Raw genomic sequence first — 21,931 nt, 5'->3', positions numbered from 1 at the left:
TATATATATATATATATATATATATATATATATATATATATATATATATATATATATATATATATATAACTATATATGGATGTCGGAAAATACATTGGAAATAAAATTACTCATATTAATATACTATGACTCTATGAATTGAATAATGTTGAAGACATAGAAATCAAGTTGTAATTAATCTTATGGGATCCGACAAATATTCAAATGCATATTAAATTAATGAAATTATATTCAACCTAAGTATCTTTGTTCCATTTTGATATAGTAGTTCTACCTATATTATAATGTTTGGTTTTGATTTTTTACACTTTTAATATACTATAATGTTTGATTTCAATTCTAATATAATATATGATAGTATTTAATTTCAACCTATCTTTTTCAAATATATTGCTTCAAATCTTACAAGGTTATTCTAGATGAAATCTATATTGACAATGGTTAGTTTTGTCCACAAAATGTCTTTTTCTTTAAGAAACAAAGAAAACTCGTTGTCACTAGTCAACTGTAAGCATTGAGTAAACTACTAAACTCTGCTCTTATGTAATAGCATGAAAATCACACAAGAGAGGTAAACTGTGCTAGCTAGGAAAACACTGTGCAACATGCTTGGAAGTGGAAAGTTTTGTGCGATTAGAATATTGTGTAATGTTGCATTACCTTTCAACTCTTCCTTACGTTACAATATTTGATTAGCTCTTTTTATGGTAGTTAATGAATTTTTTTTTATTATTATTATGTCAAGAAGTAAATATTAGGAGGGAAAATAACATTAATTAATTAAAAGTATTTCACCCACAGAGATTGAAAATAACAAAACCCAACAAAGAATGAGTACACTTATATCTTAGATGAGTTTATTTCCAAATAGAATACAAGAAACCGGTTTCTTGTTAAACATGCAAACTCTTCTGTTTTGACTTTAAGATTCATCTCTATAATTGAAGTTTTACCAGGAATTTGAAAAATATGATTAATAAACTTTCTAACGGCCAAAGACCTTGTGGTTTAGTGGCACCTGATGTCCCAGTTTACACTCCCATATGGATAATGGGAGTGGATTCGAGCCTTAGATTGAGAAAGTAACTATTTGGTTGATGTTAGTGTAGCCTTAGATTGAGAAAGTAACAACTATTTGGTTGATGTTAGTGTTTGGTTGATATATAGGTTTTTAGAATGTTATTATGAGTTTGGAATACCCATTAATTGAAAAACACATACCCTTATTAAATAAGGGTTTCATCTCTCTTCCTCATTTCTTCCCCAACTATTAATAATCATTCACATTCCACCCTACTACCAAACATGCAAAATATTTTCACCAAAACCCATTATCATTATCAAGTATTTGATACTCATTCCGATTCCAATTCCCATGTGTGAACCAAACGCACCCTTAGTGTCTAATAGATAAATAATAAGTACATGGATCAATGCAACTTGCTTGCTAGTCAGCAAGTCGAGATATGGTTTGGTCTACAAAGGAGTGTTTTACTGTTTTTGGATGGGAGTTAGTCAGTTAGAACAATAATGTCAATAAGCGACTTCAAAAGGTGCCCTGGTGGATATAACATGATTCTTGTATTAAAATGTTATTGAGTTTGGTTCTTGTTAATATTGTCTTAGTTAAACTTGTCGCATAGGATTTTTCTAGTAAAGTTTACTTTTAAGATGTACTTTGCGAGCTATTACATAAGAATAGGGTTTACCCAATACACAATTTTAAATATGATCGTGAGTTTCTCTCGTCACTCAAAATAATAATAATAATAATAATAATAATAATAATAATGTCAATAAATAAACATTTTCAATTCCAAATTAAATATTTTGAACTACCACATAAATCTTAACTTGTCAATTTTAATAATATGTTGCTAGAACCTAGAGTTGAAAGCGTTTCTTTGATTTGTTATCAAGGGACTACAACATAGTCACGTAATTTGACTTTTTAATGATATGTTGCCCAAGACCTTGTGGTCAAGCGGCATGAAGTGATTCTCCCAAGTGGGAGGTCATGGGTTCGAGCCTCAGTGGGGGCAATGTTGACTCGTTGGGTCGTTGGGTCAGTAGGTTGAGAAAGTATATGGACATACATACTACATGTAACAAGATCAATTGTATTCAATAAAAAATGATAATTTTAATACTTACATTTGAATAACTCCTCTTTTTTCTTTTAGCATAAATTGCTTCGATTACATATCTTTGTGCCTTTAATTGCATAATTTTACCTTTGATGGCACATTTTTGTACTTTCAAGTTCACATTTTGTGCCTCAAATACACATTTTTATATATAAATTTTATTTTAAGAGACATTAATAACATTTATCCGCACTTTCGCATGAAAATTCAGCTTCGTACTTGATCTAAGCCTCTATATATATATATATATATATATATATATATATATACACACACGGCAAATTATGCTGTGGACCCAGGTCCACCTTGTGGACCCAGGTCCACCTTGCAAGGTGGACCTGGGTCCAAAACTACGTCGTTTTTGTCTTTTTCTTCTTTTTTTTTTTTTTTTTTTTTNTTTTTCTTCTTTTTTTTTTTTTTTTTTAGTAAACATATTGTTGAATATAGAGTTGTCCAAAAATGTGTGAATGTAGAGGTTTCAAAGTGTGAATGTAGAGTATAGAAATCGTGAATGTAGATTTATGATTGTGTGAATGTAGAGTTGCCCAGAAATGTGTGAATGTGGAGGTTTCAAATTGTGAATATGAAGTATAAAAATCGTGAATGTAGAGTTATGCATGTGTGAATCTGTAATAGAGTTAAGAAGATCTAGCAACTTGTAGCCCTGTAATGTGTGAATGTGGAGTTCTCAAGTTGTGAATGTGGAGTATAGGACTTGTGAATATAGAGTTTTGAATGTGTGAATGCATAACAGTGGTAATATAGTTACTAAACATATAATCCTGTAATGTGTGAATGTAGAGTTTATAAATTGTGAATGTAGAGTATAGTGTATGTGAATATAGAGTATAGTGTATGTGAATGTAGACCCAGGTCCACCTTGCAAGGTGGACCTGGGTCCACGGCATAACAACCCGTTAAACACACACGGCCAAGGAAAGTCTCTAGAAGTCTGGAAGTAGTATACAGGCCGGGGTGTAACGAAAGTAAACAATTGTCAAAGTTTGCATTAAAGCATGCACGTAACCACATCAAAATAATTGGTCTGGGTATAGGTATACCTGCGTAGGCCCACAGATTTGAAAATTGAACTTCACATTAATGCTCAATCCAAACCAAACATCGTTATTCACACAGTACAACGTAACAAAAATTTGGTACAAATATGTTCCAATGTCAGATTGTTCAACCTATAGTAAAACAGAAATGGATAGATTCTTCTTCTTCTTCCCTGTAGCCTTGCTTTGTAGTTTTGCAGCTTCTTTTACAGTCACTGCCCACCACAACATATCTACTGATCAATCTGCCCTTCTTGCCTTAAGAGCCCAAATCACTTATGATCCTCATGGCATTTTAGCCGAGAATTGGACGACCAATAATAATGCCTCGGTTTGTAACTGGATTGGTGTCACTTGCGGCCAAATACACCCGAGAGTCGAGTCCTTGAACCTTTCGTTCATGGATCTCGGAAACCGCCTTCCTCCAGAACTAGGAAACCTCTCGTTTCTTGTTTCTCTCGACCTCCGTGGCAACCATTTCCAGGGCGGTTTACCCCGGGACCTGGTGCGTTTACGCAGACTGAGATTTATGAGTTTCAGAGACAATAAATTCAGTGGAGAGATTCCTTCATGGCTGGGGTACTTGCCTCGGCTTAAAATCTTGATATTGTCAAATAACAGCTTCACAGGAAGTCTCCCAAACTCCATGTTTAATGTCTCAAAGCTGGAGAAGGTGGAGTTACAATTTAATCAGCTCACAGGCTCTATACCTGCAACAATCTTCAACATTACATCCCTGCAAGTGATTGACTTCTCGAATAATAGATTAACTGGGAATCTTCCCCGGGATATCTGTCAAAGTCTGCCAAGACTCCGAGTGATTTCTCTTTCTTGNTTTTTTTTTTTTTTTTTTTTTAGTAAACATATTGTTGAATATAGAGTTGTCCAAAAATGTGTGAATGTAGAGGTTTCAAAGTGTGAATGTAGAGTATAGAAATCGTGAATGTAGATTTATGATTGTGTGAATGTAGAGTTGCCCAGAAATGTGTGAATGTGGAGGTTTCAAATTGTGAATATGAAGTATAAAAATCGTGAATGTAGAGTTATGCATGTGTGAATCTGTAATAGAGTTAAGAAGATCTAGCAACTTGTAGCCCTGTAATGTGTGAATGTGGAGTTCTCAAGTTGTGAATGTGGAGTATAGGACTTGTGAATATAGAGTTTTGAATGTGTGAATGCATAACAGTGGTAATATAGTTACTAAACATATAATCCTGTAATGTGTGAATGTAGAGTTTATAAATTGTGAATGTAGAGTATAGTGTATGTGAATATAGAGTATAGTGTATGTGAATGTAGACCCAGGTCCACCTTGCAAGGTGGACCTGGGTCCACGGCATAACAACCCGTTAAACACACACGGCCAAGGAAAGTCTCTAGAAGTCTGGAAGTAGTATACAGGCCGGGGTGTAACGAAAGTAAACAATTGTCAAAGTTTGCATTAAAGCATGCACGTAACCACATCAAAATAATTGGTCTGGGTATAGGTATACCTGCGTAGGCCCACAGATTTGAAAATTGAACTTCACATTAATGCTCAATCCAAACCAAACATCGTTATTCACACAGTACAACGTAACAAAAATTTGGTACAAATATGTTCCAATGTCAGATTGTTCAACCTATAGTAAAACAGAAATGGATAGATTCTTCTTCTTCTTCCCTGTAGCCTTGCTTTGTAGTTTTGCAGCTTCTTTTACAGTCACTGCCCACCACAACATATCTACTGATCAATCTGCCCTTCTTGCCTTAAGAGCCCAAATCACTTATGATCCTCATGGCATTTTAGCCGAGAATTGGACGACCAATAATAATGCCTCGGTTTGTAACTGGATTGGTGTCACTTGCGGCCAAATACACCCGAGAGTCGAGTCCTTGAACCTTTCGTTCATGGATCTCGGAAACCGCCTTCCTCCAGAACTAGGAAACCTCTCGTTTCTTGTTTCTCTCGACCTCCGTGGCAACCATTTCCAGGGCGGTTTACCCCGGGACCTGGTGCGTTTACGCAGACTGAGATTTATGAGTTTCAGAGACAATAAATTCAGTGGAGAGATTCCTTCATGGCTGGGGTACTTGCCTCGGCTTAAAATCTTGATATTGTCAAATAACAGCTTCACAGGAAGTCTCCCAAACTCCATGTTTAATGTCTCAAAGCTGGAGAAGGTGGAGTTACAATTTAATCAGCTCACAGGCTCTATACCTGCAACAATCTTCAACATTACATCCCTGCAAGTGATTGACTTCTCGAATAATAGATTAACTGGGAATCTTCCCCGGGATATCTGTCAAAGTCTGCCAAGACTCCGAGTGATTTCTCTTTCTTGGAATGGGCTGTCGGGCCAACTGCCACCAAGTCTGCCCCAGTGTTCACAGCTCCAGGTTTTATCATTGTTTAGGAACATGTTCACCGGAGACATACCTCGAGGGATTGGAAACATGACGATGCTCCAGGAGTTGGATTTGAACTCAAATCTTCTCATGAATCCCGGGACAATACCAAGAGAAATTGGGAACTTAACCATGCTCACTCATTTAGGCCTAGGAGACTTGAATCTTCGAGGTACGACAAAAATCCAATTCTCTCATGTTGTTTTGTTTTTGCCTTGTTATACTATACGCTGCTGGAAAATCGTCAATTTCTGACCAACTTTTCGGGCCACCACCTAAGATAATTGGATTGATAAACTTGAGATTTCTGTATGTAATTCTGTGTCTTTGAATACTGATGATTGCAGGTACCATTCCATCAGAATTTGGAGATTTTCGTAACATTGGAAGATTAGTGTTACATTCCAACAGTTTGCATGGTTCTATTCCGCCAGGGATATTTAACAACACAAAACTATTCCTCCTTTCACTCACCGAAAACAACCTTTCTGGCAATCTTCCAAGCAACATTAATCTCCCCAATGTTGAGTGGTTGTCTATTGGGGTTAACTATCTAAGTGGAGTCATACCACACACCATCTTTAATGCTTCTAAACTAAGAACTTTTGATGTGGTAACCAACAATTTCCACGGCTCGATTCCAACATCACTAGGCCAGTTAAGATCTATTGAACATCTAGGCTTTGGAACTAACTTTTTCACAGAGCCTTACCCTGAGCTTAGGTTCATTGATTCTTTGGGAAACTGCAATAACCTAATATACTTGTCTCTCTCATACAATCCTCTCAATGCTGCCATTCCTTCATCTGTAAAGAATCTTTCTTCTCTGCAATACTTTCTTGCAAGGAATTCTGGGCTTAAAGGAACAATTGCACGAGAATTGGGTAATCTGAGTAGTCTGGTAACAATAAATCTGGGGTACAACTCATTGACTGGATCTATTCCAATCACTTTTCAAGAATTATCCAATCTTCAAGGTTTGGGTCTTAATGATAACAGGATTGGAGGATCCATACCAGAAGCTCTTTGCCATTTGAAGAATATTGGTTTCCTATATCTGAGAGGAAATCAAATAACTGGTATGATTCCAGGGTGCTTGGGAAATGTGACTTCTCTAAGGAGACTCTACTTAAGCAATAACAAGCTCACTTCTACTCTACCTGCAAGCCTGGGAAACCTCCATGATCTGTTGGCTTTATATGCATATTCAAACTTTTTGAATGGAAGCATACCTGAAGAGCTAGGAAGTTTGAAGGTAGCAACAGAAATAGATCTGTCAAGGAATAATTTCTCTGGGGAAATTCCTCGAACACTTGGAGGGCTAAATCAGTTGATCAATCTCTCTTTGGCACAGAACCAATTACAAGGTCCAATCCCCAGTTCATTTGGTGCCTTAGTGGCACTAGAAAGACTTGATCTGTCTCAGAATAAACTGGTTGGTAGCATCCCCAACTCATTTCAATCACTGCAATATTTGAAGCATTTCAATGCCTCTTTCAATCAACTTTCTGGAGAAATCCCAACCAAAGGCCCTTTTGCAAACTTCACCCAAGATTCTTTTCTGTCAAATGTTGCATTTTGTGGTGGCTCTCCTCATCTGCAATTCCCTCCTTGTCAACCTGATTCACCTAAATCTGCCATGAAATCCAAAACCCGGAAATTACTGATAATTTTAGCCCCAATTGGCTCAATAGTGCTCATTCTTGGCATTACTATGGTGTTTTTAAGGTTTAGAGCGAAAAAAAGCATCCCCACTATAACAACCATATTTCCTGCTATAACACATGAGAGAATTTCTTATTATGAGCTTGAAAGGGCAACCAATGGATTCAGCCAAGAAAACTTTCTTGGAAAGGGAAGCTATGGATCAGTTTACAAAGGGGTGTTCTTGGATGGGACAAATGTTGCAGTGAAGGTTTTCAACCTGGAAATAGAAGGGGCATTCAAGAGTTTTGATGTGGAATGTGAGGTGTTTCGTAGTATTCACCATAGGAATCTTGTCAAAGTAATCACTAGTTGCTCAAACCTGGATTTTAAAGCCTTGATACTAAGATTCATGGGTAATGGAAGCCTGGAGAAGTGGTTGTATTCTGACAATCTTTTCTTGGACATCCTTAAGAGATTGGATATAATCATTGATATTGCATCCGCTTTGGAGTATCTTCACCATGGTTATTCTATTCCCATTGTTCATTGCGATTTGAAACCTAGTAATATCTTACTGGATGAGGATATGGTCGCTCATGTTAGTGATTTTGGCATTACGAAGTTGTTGGGTGGAGGTCGGGATAGCGCGGTAAGAACAAAGACCCTGTCAACTATGGGGTATATTGCACCCGGTAAGGTTCAATATGTGTTCTTATTGATTTTCATGTGCACTGCTAGTTACACTTTTGATATACTTGTGTTAGCAATGTTTGCTTAATTGAAATATATATTTTTGTCTCAACTAAAATGATAAATTGATAGTTAAATGGTAAATTTATAGTTTATAAAATAGAAATCGTACTTTTGATTTTTCAATGATGGTCTTTTTATGCAATTTAGTTGGTCATTGTCAATTTTAAGAAGTATAATCTCTCAATAATTGTTCAAAGAGTTATAAGTTTGGTCCTGTTGCTTACAAAAGTTGGCAAAAAAATTTGAAATGTGACTATGATTTTTAAATGACGTACTCTTTTAGGGTTTTAATTAGAAGTAAATTAAATAAGTTGTTGTAAAATTGTGAGTTTGTTTTAGATGCTATGCCAATCAAATTCTAAAACAACTCTCTAACAACCCTAATAATCCATAACAGTTTTCGGTGACTTTCATTTTCAAAGAGATTGTAAATTTACAATTTTTTTTCAACAATTGAGAAACTAATCCGTTCTCTTAAAATTGACAATGAGGCCGGCAGTAAATTGCATAACCAACAATAATAACGAGATCAAATTTATGATTTACCCTGTTGTATATTATATGCTCAATGCGCTTAACAATGGATGTAGAATATGGGTCAGAGGGCTTGGTATCGACGAGTTGTGATGTCTATAGCTTCGGGATTTTGGCGATGGAAACATTCACAAGAAGAAAATCGACAGACAACTCATTCTCCGGAGATTTCAGCATAAGGGATTGGGTAGCTGCAGCACTACAGAACTCATCAATGGTGCACATTATGGAAGAGAATATGTTGATATCATCAGATGATGATGCTGGTGTAGCAGCGGCTAAGGTGGAGTGTGTTACCTTAATCATGGAATTAGGCTTGAGATGTTCCACACAATTGTCTGGGGAAAGAACGAGCATGGAAGTTGCCTTAGTATCACTCAAGAAGATCAAAGCTCAATTGCTGCCCAAATTGCATTGATTGTATTAGGGGTGGGCATTTCGGTTCGGTTTATCCGATCCGAACCGAACCGAACCGAATTGGTCCGAACCGAATTGATCCGATCCGAACTAGTAATACAAAACTGAACGGTTCGAGATTCTTGTAAAGCGAACAGTTCGGTTAAAAAACGAACCGAACCGAATTTTTTAGATTTTAATAATAATAATAATAAATATAAATAAATATTATATATAATAAATAAATAAATAAATATATATATATATATATATATATATATATCCTGTCCTAACTGGAATGAATTTCAAAATTCATTCCTCCAATGAATTGAAATTTCATTCCAGTAAACTGGAATGTTTCATTCCAGTAAATTGGAATGTTTCATTCTAGTTTTGGAATATTAGTTCAGTTTTATTTTTTATTTATTATTTTTTTAATACAACTGACCCTATTACATTGTAGTATCTGTTCATCTAATATTGTTATTTTTAAAAAAATTTGTTTTTCAGCATTAGTTTTATTTTTTTTTTATTTTAATTTGTTTGAATTGTTAATTTGTTATGTTGTTATTTAATATTTAAGGACTTTGGATTTGGGTTATGTGATGCATACATAGTTATTACGGTGTCCCGTTAAGTCGCGGCCGGCTTGCTGCGTAGGAAATTTTGAAATTCGAGGGTCGTAAACCGAACCGAATTAAATCCGAACCGAACTATAATGTTAAACCGAATGGTTTAATATTTTTAAAAACCGAAACCGAACCGAAAACCGAAATGCCCACCCCTAGATTGTATGCATGGATCTTCTCAGTAAGTTAAAAGCCAAACTCACCTTGTAATCTTAGTCGATAAAGAATCACAATGAGATAACTAACCTAGGTTGTTCGAAGTTAATTGGCTCAATTCAATAAAGTTAATAAATCGCTCCCACGAAAAGTCAATTTTGAAATTTTGATTACCAAATTACTAGTTATCAGACCAACTTAGTTGAGTTTGCCCTCTAAAATAACCATATATATACTTGTACTATTAATGGTCGATTATACTAAAATATGGAAAAGACCTTCAGTCTTCTACACCTCGTGATGGGGATTATGTAACACTTACCACTATTACATTATTACAATATTGGTAGATATTATAATAATAAAGGTAATATATTATTTTGGTGCATTACTTCCATATAATCATTAATTAATTAAGGTAAATAACTAATGGTGATTGTAAGAGTAATTAGGGAAAGGATACATTACCATATTGATGGCATATGGATAGTATAAATAAAGCCTTTTGGTCCTCTCACTGCTTAACGATTCATTCTTCATACACCATCAAGAGAGGGTTGAGAAAGTGAGAGAAACAGTACTGTTACTCTGTTGCAGCAGTCCCGTGATTACACAACCTTCTTCAATTGGAAGCTATGGCTGGAGGTTAGTATTTTAATAGATCCGTATATCACGTGTTTATGTTATTATGTTCTTACGTGATTTATAAGCTTACAGATTATTCCCGGGGACCCGTGTTGGTGCAATGATCGGTACCGGATCGTTGGTGTGCGTCATGGACGATCTGACCTTTTAAGAAGTCTTTCCCGACCATATCTGTTATCGAGCTCCCAACCTTAGTTACCGTGAAGCAACTGTCATTTCTCTGACTGTCCCGACCTTTTCCACTTGGGATTGACCTACCGACCTCGTCCCTGACAATTGGATTTTGTACTTTCAGGAGCATTTGCAGCACATGTACGACCCTTCTTCCACCGCATTACACACTTATGTAAGGGCTCCACGTGCCCGTCATGCCGAAAGACTGGAATTTGTTCCCTATTCCCAACTATAAATACCGCATTACTTACGGAAAGAGGGACTTTGGGCTATTTTCACACTATAGCTATTAGCTCAGAGACCCCTGATCCACTGTCACGTCAATCGGGCTACAAATCATAGTCTCGCTAGAGTTTCTCGATCTGGAGCCTAACCTGAATCTACCAGGATTGTATGTCATACCTTCCGTATTTACCACCTCTAATCTGTCTTTAAAAAAAAATACAATAAAATAAAATAAAAATAATTAAGGAGTATTTTTGTATTGTGTCACTTTTGTTTCTTTATTTCTCAATCTGATACAACAAAATATTTACCCTTTTCATTTTGTAAAAGGAAGTATAAGAGTAAGAAATATTGAAAACAAATATTAAATTCTTAAATATTAGTTTCCATGTTATTATATAGAGTTAATTCTACCATAGACCTATCTCTGATAGAATTAATTCTTATTATATATAAGTAAAATTTATTCAGTATATACCTTCAAATAACGACGTAACCTTTTTTTTTTATTATTAAAAAAACAAAAGAAGAAAAACTAAATACTCATAATTATGATAATAATTAGTTATATGTATAATGTGCGTATGGAGTAAGCATTCCTTTGGTAGGAGGGTGCTGGATATCCACCATCCAAAATTAGTCATAATTATTATTTTTTTTTCAAAAAAAAAAGTCATAATTATTATTATTATGATTATATATTCCAATTGCGTATTCTATTTGCCAACTTTTCATTTCCTTAAACGCAACTTTGATTCCTACCACTTGTCACCATCACATCATATATCATTTCAATTGCCAATTGCTAATTGCCAAACCATACATATATACCCACCACAATCTTCTGTCCTACCCTACATATTTAGTCCTTAGCCATTGATTATTCTACATGTATGTACAAAGTAAATGTGAGGTCAAGTGCATGCCCGGGCCTAAGAAAATTTTTGCCAATTTGGGGTTGTCTTTGTGGGTATTAAATTTGACATAATTGTGTAACTTATTATTTTTTTAGTACTAGACTCTGTAATTGTGTCACTTATAAATGTGTCCAACCAAAAAATGTCACTTATACTATAGACTAGAGGTTAGGAATTTAGGTGCACTAAAATAGATATAACGGTACAATGAAATAACCCATTATACTACATGCAGTAAATGTAACTGGTCTTATGATGAATTTGAATCATCTCACATAAATAATTATGGCTTTGTATAGGCATTTTAGTTTGACCCAATAACATCACAATGAAGTCTTAGCTTAGATCTTGAATTAAAGTGCTCTGGACCAATTCATATGTAGTAGTCTATAATGATCTACACATGAGGCAGCCTCAACCTAGCTCAAGGTGTCTACTAAGTGATGTTACAATAATGCGTAGCGACACTAATTAATTATCATAATGACCATGTTGTGCCACATCGGCTATTAATCATGTCACATTTTTGAATCCAAAACCAAACCATCAATGAAATAAAAAGTCATTAACTTAATTAACCGCAATCAAATAGATTAATTAAAATGATTAATTATAAATTTAAATTATTAATGAAATTAAATCCCTTCACCAGTGGAAATGTGCCACATGACACATTTATACATTGTGGACGGTTTCATTTAGGGGACCAATGTCCCCCAATTTGATATTTTGTGGCATTGTGGAGGTCAAACTTTATATATGAACCATATATACCACGGCCATGGCCCATCTCCCACCCGCTCCACTAATTAAAGAGATCAATTTTGAAATTCATTATGTAAAGTGTAATTTGTTGTATGTTGTTACTATTTGAGTAATAAAACAAATTTGCAGCAACTATTTGATAATAGATTGTACATATTAAGTAAATTTAAGAGTATTGACAAGAATTAAATTTGTGATTTTTATGTACGAGAATCTTGTTTTATCCCAGATGAATAATTTGTTATTAATTTATTATTGTATTGAATTTGTATAAATTGTTAATTTAATTCTTTCTATAATTTTAAAAATCTAATTAGCTTGTAATAAAAACGATAAATTCACAAATAACCCAGTGATATAATAAATTTCCATTTTCAATAATTACGCAATATTTATTAGGGGTTTTTTTCTCATCCTGAATTATAGAAAAATAACAAATTTCGTCATTCAATTATATTCGTTGTCAAAATTCTAAAATGATTCTTTTCGTATTTAAGTTTAATTAGAGTTGATTTGGAGTTTCTCGATCCTCTCTTTTGTACCGAAAACGTCACTTTACAAATAATTGGGAGACAAAAATGATATAAAGAACAAAATATATTATTATTATTTTGTAATTTAAGGATAAAAATTATCATTTTATCAGGCCAAAACAGTAATCAGTAATCAGTTATCCGTGCGAATCGTACATTTTAAGTGTAGATCACAAACAAATTAAATAAATAAGGAAAAAAATCTGATTTTTTTATAAAATTTGTGTTTTTCTTTATTCCGGTAGCTCAATTCTCCGATAGCGACTTTTGTATTCTTCTTTCCCATCTCTCGTTTCTTGACTTTCTGCGGGTGGGGCCCGCTCCCACCACCCCCCTTCTCCTCCCCCCACCCCTGTCAGCACCAACCAATACCGGTCCACGGTAATCATCTACACATCCCTTCATATAATCCTATACATACAATATACGTATGATTTCACGTGTACACACATATATTTATAGTGTTCTGAGCTGAATTTGATAGTGCTGCGATTTATGGCGTTCTGATTTTCTCCTTCTCTCTAGGTTGGTGCAGCTGTGAAGTGGAGAGTAGAGAGAAGAGAGAGAGAGAGAGAGAGAGAAGGGCAGTGAGATTCTTGTCAAAGATCGTTAATTTTACTCGGGAATCTTCCGAAGAACAGGAGATTATATATATTACCAGATAAAGGTTTTCCGTAACGGTACTTCTACTCGGATCTGTTTTTCTTTTTCTTTCCGAAAATGCGTCATTTTTTTGTTTTTTTCGTGGGTTCGGATGTTTTTTTGCATTGGATCAATGATTAGCTCCGATGATTAATGGGTTTAATCGTGATTCGCGTTTTGTTTTTTTAAAATATAGCTGTTTGACTACGCATTTGAATTTTCAATTTCATCCTTTGATTTTTTGCTTATTGTATTGGGTTTTAGTTAATTCGTTGTGTATGGGATTTTCCAGGCTCTGAAGGAAGGCGCCAAGGCGGCGGTGTTTGACTTTGAAGCTGAAAATTCTGTTTTTTCCTTCTGCTTTTTGAGGTAAGATTTTTGGTTTTGGTTTTGGTTTTGGGTGTGTGGTTTTGATGGTTTTGAGTAAAGTTTTGGTCTTTTTGGCAAGCAAATATAGATTTTGATTTTTGAGAGCATCTCTGTTTAATTTGTGCTACTCATTTGTTTAAACTATCATGGTGACTGAAATTTGGGGTTTTTGCAGGATTTTTGCATGGTAGTAATGGTTGAGTATTTGGTTCCCCAATTATTTTGATGGGTTTGGAGAAACTGTTGACATGGGAATTTAGAGATCATATTTGCATTCTTGAGGGGATTGCTAAATTTGTACTGTATTCTGAGGTGAAGAAGGACAAGAACATATTTCTGAGTGGTTACTAGGGTAGGTGGGAGGGAGATGGATAGAGAGGCTAACTCTTGGATTAGGCGAACGAATTACTCTCACACTGTTTGCCATAGGCTAGATGCAGGCAGATTGGCGTCTCTCCCGATTTCTATTCAGCAGGGGGGATTTCCGGGTGTGAAATCTAGGCCTGGAACAACTTTTGCCAATCCCTTATCGAGCCCGACTGTTGCAGAGATTCTGCACAACCCTGCCACGAGCAAGCAGAGGGCGGTGTCGCCCTCCCCTGAAATGAAACTCCCCGAGACCTTTAAGGAAGCTCATTCTAGTCAGAAGAGATTCTCAACTCCACATCCACGGCGGAAGGGACATGATAATAAAGGGTTTGTTGGCAAATTGAGGCACAAGAGTTTCAATGAGAACAGGACACGGTCTGCAAAATCACCACATTCAAAGTCTCCGTCAAATACACCAGGTTCAAAGTCTCTGTCGAATATTAGTCCCCTACGCCATTTTCCTTCAGTGAAGTTCCATGATAAAACAAAAAGCCGAAAGGAATCAGCTTGGACTAAGTATTTTGATCATGGTGGGGGTAAAGTTACCTCCGTTGATTCAGTGGACGACTATATGGTTGATCTTTCTAAGCTTTATCTTGGACATAAATTTGCGCATGGAGCTCATAGTCAGCTTTACCATGGGATATACAATGATCAACCTGTTGCCGTGAAAATTATTAGAGTGCCAGATGGTGATGAACACCATGATCTATCATCTCGGTTGGAGAATCAGTTTAACCGGGAAGTGACACTGTTGTCTCGTCTCCACCATGAAAATGTTATAAAGGTTTTAACAACTAATGTTCTTTGTTTAATGCATCTGTCTTACATTTACATTCATCTAATGAAAGTTTTCTTTGTGTCTTTGCAAGTAAATTGTTTTTATTTCCAATAGAGATCAAGTCTAAGAACTGTCTATCTCAAGATCCTTTTTGATTGGTTTATAATGGTTTGTTGATGCAGTTCATAGGTGCGTGCAAAAAGCCACTAGTTTTTTGCATTATCACTGAATATCTACCGGAAGGTTCTTTGAGAGCATACCTGCACAAGCTCGAGCACAAGGCTCTCCCCTTACAGAAATTGATTGGGATGGCATTGGATATTGCAAGAGGAATGGAGTTCATTCATTCACGAGGCATTATTCATAGGGATCTCAAGCCAGAGAATATACTTATTGACGAGGAGTTTCATCTGAAAGTAGCTGATTTTGGGATAGCTTGTGAGGAGGCATATTGTGATCTCCTGGCCGATGACCCAGGTACTTATCGTTGGATGGCTCCCGAGATGATTAAACGTAAGTCCTATGGTCGGAAGGTTGATGTGTACGGTTTTGGACTCCTTTTATGGGAACTGGTCACTGGATGCATCCCTTATGAAGACATGACTCCGGTTCAAGCAGCTTTTGCTGTCGTGAACAAGGTAATTCATAACTTTTTTACTTTATTATTTGTCGTCACTGGTTTGCAATCGAACTCGAACACTAAACCTTTCCTATCTATCAGAATATGAGACCAACGATTCCCGTGGACTGCCCCCCTGCCATGAAAGCTTTGATCGAACACTGTTGGTCTTTGCATCCAGAAAATAGGCCTGAGTTTTGGCAGATCGTTAAGATCTTAGAGCAGTTTGAGTCTTCTCTTGCTAATGATGGGACCTTGAGTCTAGTGCACGGTATAACATTTCAAGATCATAAAAAGGGGCTTCTCCATTGGATCCAAAAGCTTGGTCCCGTGCATTCAGATTCACATTCCGTGCCAAAACCTAAATTTGCTTGATGTTTCTTGATGATCTGGAATTTTTTAGTTTCTCCAGGCCTCATTGTAACCAAAGAGGTTATGTCTCAAGCCTTTTTTGTTTTTGTTTTTGTTTTTTTCCTTTTCCCCTGTATTTCTCTTCACTTTATGCAGTGTGAATGATTAGATGATAGGCATAATGGGCTGATTGCCTTTGTAATTTCTTACGTGATATATACACAAGAATGATTACCAAATTTTCAGCATTTTGAAAATTTCTTCAAGGCTAAGGCCAGTAATAGTTGATTGCGATAAAATCCTAAGTGTTTGTTCCTTTTAAAGCTCTTTTTATGTTAACACAGATGACCAAAAAGATAGTCTATGGATTCTTTAAGTGTAGTTTGAATTTGTATTGTTTCTTTAAATGTACAATTTTACAAATTCTGATTAAATATTTTTGCCAGTAGACTATACCAAGGATTAGCAGATTTTTCTATGCTTTTTTGCCATTGCAGCTTCAGAGTATGATTTTAGCTTTCTTGTACGAATATTTTCTTTTGTTTAAATCTATGCTTTACATTCGATGGTTGGACATACCCAGTGAAAGGCCAAGTGATACAATCGGTGAAAATAGCCGAAAAGTTAATGACTCAGGTAAAAAAGAAGATATTATTGTGTGATTTTACATTGAATATGGCTCCTAAATATATCAGATTAGGGATCGAATCTTTAGTGTAAATGTTCCACTTACCGGGCAAGGCTCGACTTAAGGTTACAGCTCTTAACATTTTCTTCTGTTTTTATTTTTAAACTTTTTGTAGCAAGCTTGCTTCTTTATTCGTCGCGCTTTTTTACAGGTCTACCGTCTGGCAAATGCTGTTATCTTCAGATAAATTACCCATTAGCGTTCAACATAAGGTACATTGTTCAATGAGTTAATAGTCATTGTCCTTTCTATTATGCATTTCTAAAGTTGAGGGATTGATGATATGATCATATACTTGCCCGTTGCAATGGCTTGTTTAGCGGTATCATTGCCCGTTGAATGATGAAGTGGAGTGATAATTCAACGTTTCCATCCCCCCCGACATTAATTGAGTTGCCAAATAAATGCATAACTATACAGGGACTTGATTTTTTTTCTTCGTGCCATCGAACATAAGGTATGTGGACACTCTGCACTGTCGCCATCTTGCAGGGCATCAGCGAAAATATCTTATTTACTACACCTAACAGATAGCGAGGCCACATTGAGGGTTCGTAAAAAAATCCTTCTCTATGCAGTGAACTTTACCAATTTGCATGTTCTATCAATGCATGTTTTCACATTTATTCTTGCCTAGTGACTCAAAAAGTGAAACCCTAAGTATTGTTCATATGCATGAATCTTGACAAGTAGCTGTAAAATCGAAAAGTTGCAAAGTTCTTAGGGATAGTTATGGCTGCCATCCGTGATCCCCAAGTTGTGACAAGTGCCCTACATGGAACTTTATGAAGATGATATTATTGTCTAAGAATTTTTGGTGTTGTTTTCCCATAAAGTTTGCTTTGTAGCTTTCACATGTTTGTGTTGACAAGATGCCAAGATGGGTTGTTTGTGTTGCATGGTGCCCGTGATCCCATCTGGGAAAGTCTTGGGAGTTGAAGGGTTTAGTTTGATGTTGTTTTTTGCCTGCACTTTTTGTTGGATCAAAATATGCATCAATCAAAGATGAAGATGAGCGTGTACTTGGGGCATAACTCAATTGGTTAACCAACCAAAATAAATTTATAAGCTTTGCTTTGTTAGGCTAGCGGTTGCATTGAAATTTGAGCTCGTGTGCAAAATTTTAGGTTATTTACTACTCCGTACTATCTTAAACTAGTTTGGTCTATACGTTTTAAGGAACGATTTTCGTGTGACTATCGAGAACATAAAATTTAAGAATGATAAGGATTCTTATTTTAATACTCCGTATTATTTTTATCATTCAAGAGCTTTTGGATAAAGAGGAGAGATGTTGTTCATCTATATATATAGAGAAACAAATTTTACAAAATGAAGGTGCTCTCTGTGCGTTGTCAGCAAAAGTTCAGCCTTTGTTAATTAATTGAGTTATTATGATTTATCTTCACAATCCTGTCGAACTGGGGTTTGTGGATGTTTGGGGTGGACGATTTCACATTTTGTCATAAAGAGAAACAATTTTTTATAACAAGTTCATTTTTGACTAGTTGGATAATGTTAGACTCACGACTAATTGTATTGGTTTGATTTAACCACAATTTTGGGTGATTTTTCTTTGGTCTTTCTTTTCTTTCCTTGTATAGCTAAAAAAAAAATTATAAATCCTTTTCTTAATTAAAATTTATAAAAGAAGAAAAAAAACTCTGTCCATATTGGGCTACAAGCCCAATAAACCAGGGGTGGGGTTAGTATACTTGTTTCAAAATTTTAGTTTGGGCTACAAGCCCAGTAAATAAAAAAGAAGCCCAACTTCTCAATCCTAAATCAACTCATTAATCTAAATTTCAGACAGAGACTCGGGTTCTACCGACAACTAGGGTTTATCTTCATCGTCTTCTTTCTCCATAGCTCTAAGGAAAAGCTGCCGGAAAAAGCAACAGAATGGTGGGTATTGACATTGGTGCAGTACCTTTTAACGCCGACGGTTGGGGGCCGCCTGAATCCACTACCGGCGGCTCCATCTCAGTCCCCAATCAACCATCTTACGTGCCATTCGCACCCTTCTCCCGCTCCGAGAAGCTGGGACGAATTGCCGATTGGACTCGCTCTTTGTCTAATCAGAACCGACCCGGATCCAACACAAAACAGAATGCAGTGGACAGTGCCTTCGATTTCACCGGAGATGACTCCTTCGCCACGCTAGCTGCTGACGAGGACTCCTCCTTCCGATTAGTTGACACCGCCGCAAAGTCCCACAACCACGGCCAAAATCGCCCCAAATTCAACCCTAGGTGGCGATTCAACCCGCACCACCAGCGTTCCCAGCTCCCTCAACGCCGTGACGAGGAGGTGGAGGCTCGCAAGCGCGAGGCCGAGAAGGAACGCGCCCGTCGCGACCGCCTTTACAACCTCAATCGTTCCGGTACTAACGCTGCCTCGCGCCGCGAGTCTGCGGTGTTCAAATCCTCAGTCGATATCCAGCCGGAATGGAACATGCTTGACCAGATTCCTTTCTCCAGTTTCTCCAAGCTCTCGTTCTCCGTTCCCGAGCCTGAAGATTTGCTCATCTGCGGCGGCCTAGAGTTCTACGATCGCTCCTTCGATCGCATTACTCCCAGGAATGATCGCAGACTTGAGCGCTTCAAAAACCGCAATTTCTTCAAAGTCACCACTACCGATGATCCAGTTATTCGGCGTTTAGCGAATGAGGATAAGGCCACTGTCTTTGCTACCGATACCATCTTATCAACCCTAATGTGTGCTCCTAGATCTGTTTATTCGTGGGATATAGTGATTCAGAAGGTTGGAAACAAGCTATTCTTTGATAAGCGTGAAGGATCTCAGCTGGATTTGCTCTCCGTGCACGAGACTTCTCAGGAACCCTTGCCTGATGTTAAGGATGATATAAATTCAGCTTATTCTCTTAGTGTGGAGGCTGCTTATATAAACCAGAATTTCTCGCAACAAGCCCTAATAAGGGATGGTAGTAAGGTCACTTTTGAGGAGCCTAACCCGTTTGCTAGTGAAGGCGAGGAGGTTGCTTCGGTGGCTTATAGGTATAGGAGGTGGAAGTTGGATGATGATATGTATCTGGTGGCTCGGTGTGAGGTGCAGAGTGTTTTGGAGGCGAACAACCAGCGATCCTTTTTGACACTGAATGCATTGAATGAGTTTGATCCCAAGTTCTCGGGGGTTGACTGGAGACAGAAGTTGGAGACTCAGAGGGGTGCGGTTTTAGCTACCGAGTTAAAGAACAATGCGAATAAGCTTGCCAAATGGACCGCCCAAGCCCTGTTGGCTAGTGCAGATATGATGAAGTTGGGCTATGTGTCCAGGGTTCATCCTAGGGATCACTTTAACCATGTGATATTAGCTGTGGTGGGTTATAAGCCGAGAGACTTTGCAGCCCAAATCAATTTGAATACTTCTAACATGTGGGGAATTGTGAAGAGCATTGTGGACTTGTTTATGAAGCTGAACGATGGAAAATATGTGCTTGTTAAGGACCCGACTAAGCCTCAAGTGAGAATCTATGAAGTTCCAGCAGATGCATTTGAGAATGATTATGTGGAGGAGCCATTGGCCGAAGAAGACCAGGTTCAACCGCCTGCAGAGGATACAGAAGGCGTCGAGGCAAATAGTGCAGCAAATGATGTAGAGGACAAGGGGCCGAGCACCGAAGCATCTTAAAGGTAATGAATTAGGGCTTTTAAAGTGTGGTTATCTGCCAGTTGCATCTGTCCTTAACTGCTCTTGGAATTTTGTGGTTACTATATAGATTTGATTAAGATTGATAGTTAAATTCTATGATCAATTTATGAATATTTTGCATATTGGATGCTATTGCCATTCATACATTCCAATGGTTTATGCAAGTTTGAATTGGTACTCAGACATTAGACTTCCTCTGTATTTATATGTTTTGTCTTTCCTGGATTAATAAAGTTTTGTTTATCTGAAAAAGAAAACTAATAAAAGTTTGATGTATTGGTTATATCTATAAGCTATAGTGGTTTTGAGCATTTGTTTTGCAAGAACAGAGAATTTGATAATAAATGATGGAAGCACTGGAAAGTTTTTATTTTTAACCTCTTCATTTGTGATTGATAGGATGTTTAATCTCTTCATTCGTGATCCTAGAACTAGCTATCTCGGGTTAAGGCTATGCATTTATGTCAACTAATTAACTAAATGCGTCCCTGAACTTATTGTTTATCAAAACCATTGTTCTTGCTTGGCTTCTGTTAGTAAATCGGTTTCTGCTCTATATTGCTTTGAACCGGAATGATGTTTATCAATTTCTCCTTTGCTGTTAGTTTTTAAAGTGCTGATATCACTCATTCTCATCTTTGTTTTGCAGGCCAGAAATTCAAGTGGCTGTACTTCAAACTTGTGCTGTTGTTGTTCTAAACCCTATTTCTGTGGTATTTGATTGATGACCTTCCTGGGGAATTTTTAACCATCTAAAGAGTGTTAAAACTGTTTGTATAATGAGGATTTTTTTAGTTTTTTTTTTCTTAAATGGTTTTGGACTTTTTTTTGTTTTTAATAGTATTATCGACTCTATTACAAGGCAGTATTTCTCTATTACAAGGCAGTATTTGTTCAATATACTTTCTCTATCTATTGTAGCCCAAAGTGTCAATACTTCATATACTTTCTTTATTTGTTGGGTAGTCCAAAGAGTCAATATCCCCTGCCGAGGTTTGATCTTGTGAAAATATCCACAAGGTGATTGGTGGTGTCAATGCATATTAAATTTAGCTGCAAATCTTGCCGTTAAATTTAGATGATTATTAAACTATCTGACCAATTTATGTAAAGTGGGGTTCAATAACCTATTTATTGAATTAATCCAAACTTATGCTAATGCAGCGCACCAAGTCCGAATATAAATTACATGCCACAAAAAATAATACACTCCGTATTTATTTACCACTTTAAATTTTTAAATGTTATTTTTGTTTAAAATTACAACCACTATAGAAAATTATGATTTACAAACATTATAATACAAATACAAAATTACATTATTTCAAAGTTTCACTATTTTTTGGCAAATTATTGTGTCAAACAGAACAAAAAATACATTTTAATATACTAAAAGTACATTATTCGTGTACTGAATGTACATTATAGAAAATAATATACTTTTAGTACTCAAATAATGTATTTTTCTGAATA

General features: G+C 36.4%; 3 protein-coding genes across 4 annotated transcripts; all 3 read left to right on the top strand.

Annotated features, from left to right (window-relative positions):
• The first annotated feature begins 3,353 nt into the window (after nucleotides 1–3,353).
• On the top strand, nucleotides 3,354–9,063 carry LOC116033377 (probable LRR receptor-like serine/threonine-protein kinase At3g47570). The gene is made up of 4 exons (XM_031276126.1): nucleotides 3,354–4,005; nucleotides 4,818–5,765; nucleotides 5,941–7,932; nucleotides 8,584–9,063. The coding sequence occupies exons 1-4, from the start codon at nucleotides 3,354–3,356 to the stop codon at nucleotides 8,943–8,945; spliced, it is 3,954 nt and encodes a 1,317-aa protein (XP_031131986.1). The 3' UTR covers nucleotides 8,946–9,063.
• A 4,355-nt stretch (nucleotides 9,064–13,418) lies between these two features.
• Nucleotides 13,419–16,337, top strand: LOC116032612 (serine/threonine/tyrosine-protein kinase HT1-like). 2 transcript variants are annotated; one of them, XM_031275267.1, is made up of 5 exons: nucleotides 13,419–13,634; nucleotides 13,902–13,978; nucleotides 14,154–15,134; nucleotides 15,311–15,766; nucleotides 15,850–16,337. In XM_031275267.1, exons 3-5 carry the CDS (start codon nucleotides 14,346–14,348, stop codon nucleotides 16,120–16,122), a joined length of 1,518 nt encoding a protein of 505 aa, XP_031131127.1. In that variant the 5' UTR covers nucleotides 13,419–13,634; nucleotides 13,902–13,978; nucleotides 14,154–14,345; the 3' UTR covers nucleotides 16,123–16,337. The 2 variants fall into 2 exon arrangements, with proteins under 2 accessions (XP_031131127.1, XP_031131126.1); XM_031275266.1 differs by having other exon boundaries at nucleotides 13,419–13,647.
• Nucleotides 16,338–16,511: 174 nt separating this feature from the next.
• On the top strand, nucleotides 16,512–21,358 carry LOC116032611 (eukaryotic translation initiation factor 3 subunit D-like). The gene is made up of 3 exons (XM_031275265.1): nucleotides 16,512–17,336; nucleotides 18,596–20,439; nucleotides 21,108–21,358. Exon 2 carries the CDS (start codon nucleotides 18,689–18,691, stop codon nucleotides 20,435–20,437), a length of 1,749 nt encoding a protein of 582 aa, XP_031131125.1. The 5' UTR covers nucleotides 16,512–17,336; nucleotides 18,596–18,688; the 3' UTR covers nucleotides 20,438–20,439; nucleotides 21,108–21,358.
• Nucleotides 21,359–21,931: the final 573 nt, after the last annotated feature.

This window comes from Ipomoea triloba, chromosome 10, assembly GCF_003576645.1.
Source record: "Ipomoea triloba cultivar NCNSP0323 chromosome 10, ASM357664v1".
NCBI lineage: Eukaryota > Viridiplantae > Streptophyta > Magnoliopsida > Solanales > Convolvulaceae > Ipomoea > Ipomoea triloba.
This window is presented reverse-complemented; position numbering and strand designations above follow the sequence as displayed.

Excerpts from the sequence above, each read along its gene's own strand:
- LOC116033377 (XM_031276126.1), top strand. The coding sequence starts at position 3,354 with ATGGATAGATTCTTCTTCTTCTTCCCTGTAGCCTTGCTTTGTAGTTTT. Across the intron at positions 4,006-4,817 it reads TCCCCGGGATATCTGTCAAA|ATTGTTCAACCTATAGTAAA; the intron begins GTCTGCCAAGAC and ends TTCCAATGTCAG. Across the intron at positions 7,933-8,583 it reads TATGGGGTATATTGCACCCG|AATATGGGTCAGAGGGCTTG; the intron begins GTAAGGTTCAAT and ends CAATGGATGTAG.
- LOC116032612 (XM_031275267.1), top strand. The coding sequence starts at position 14,346 with ATGGATAGAGAGGCTAACTCTTGGATTAGGCGAACGAATTACTCTCAC. Across the intron at positions 15,135-15,310 it reads ACCATGAAAATGTTATAAAG|TTCATAGGTGCGTGCAAAAA; the intron begins GTTTTAACAACT and ends TTGTTGATGCAG. Across the intron at positions 15,767-15,849 it reads CTTTTGCTGTCGTGAACAAG|AATATGAGACCAACGATTCC; the intron begins GTAATTCATAAC and ends CCTATCTATCAG.
- LOC116032611 (XM_031275265.1), top strand. The coding sequence starts at position 18,689 with ATGGTGGGTATTGACATTGGTGCAGTACCTTTTAACGCCGACGGTTGG.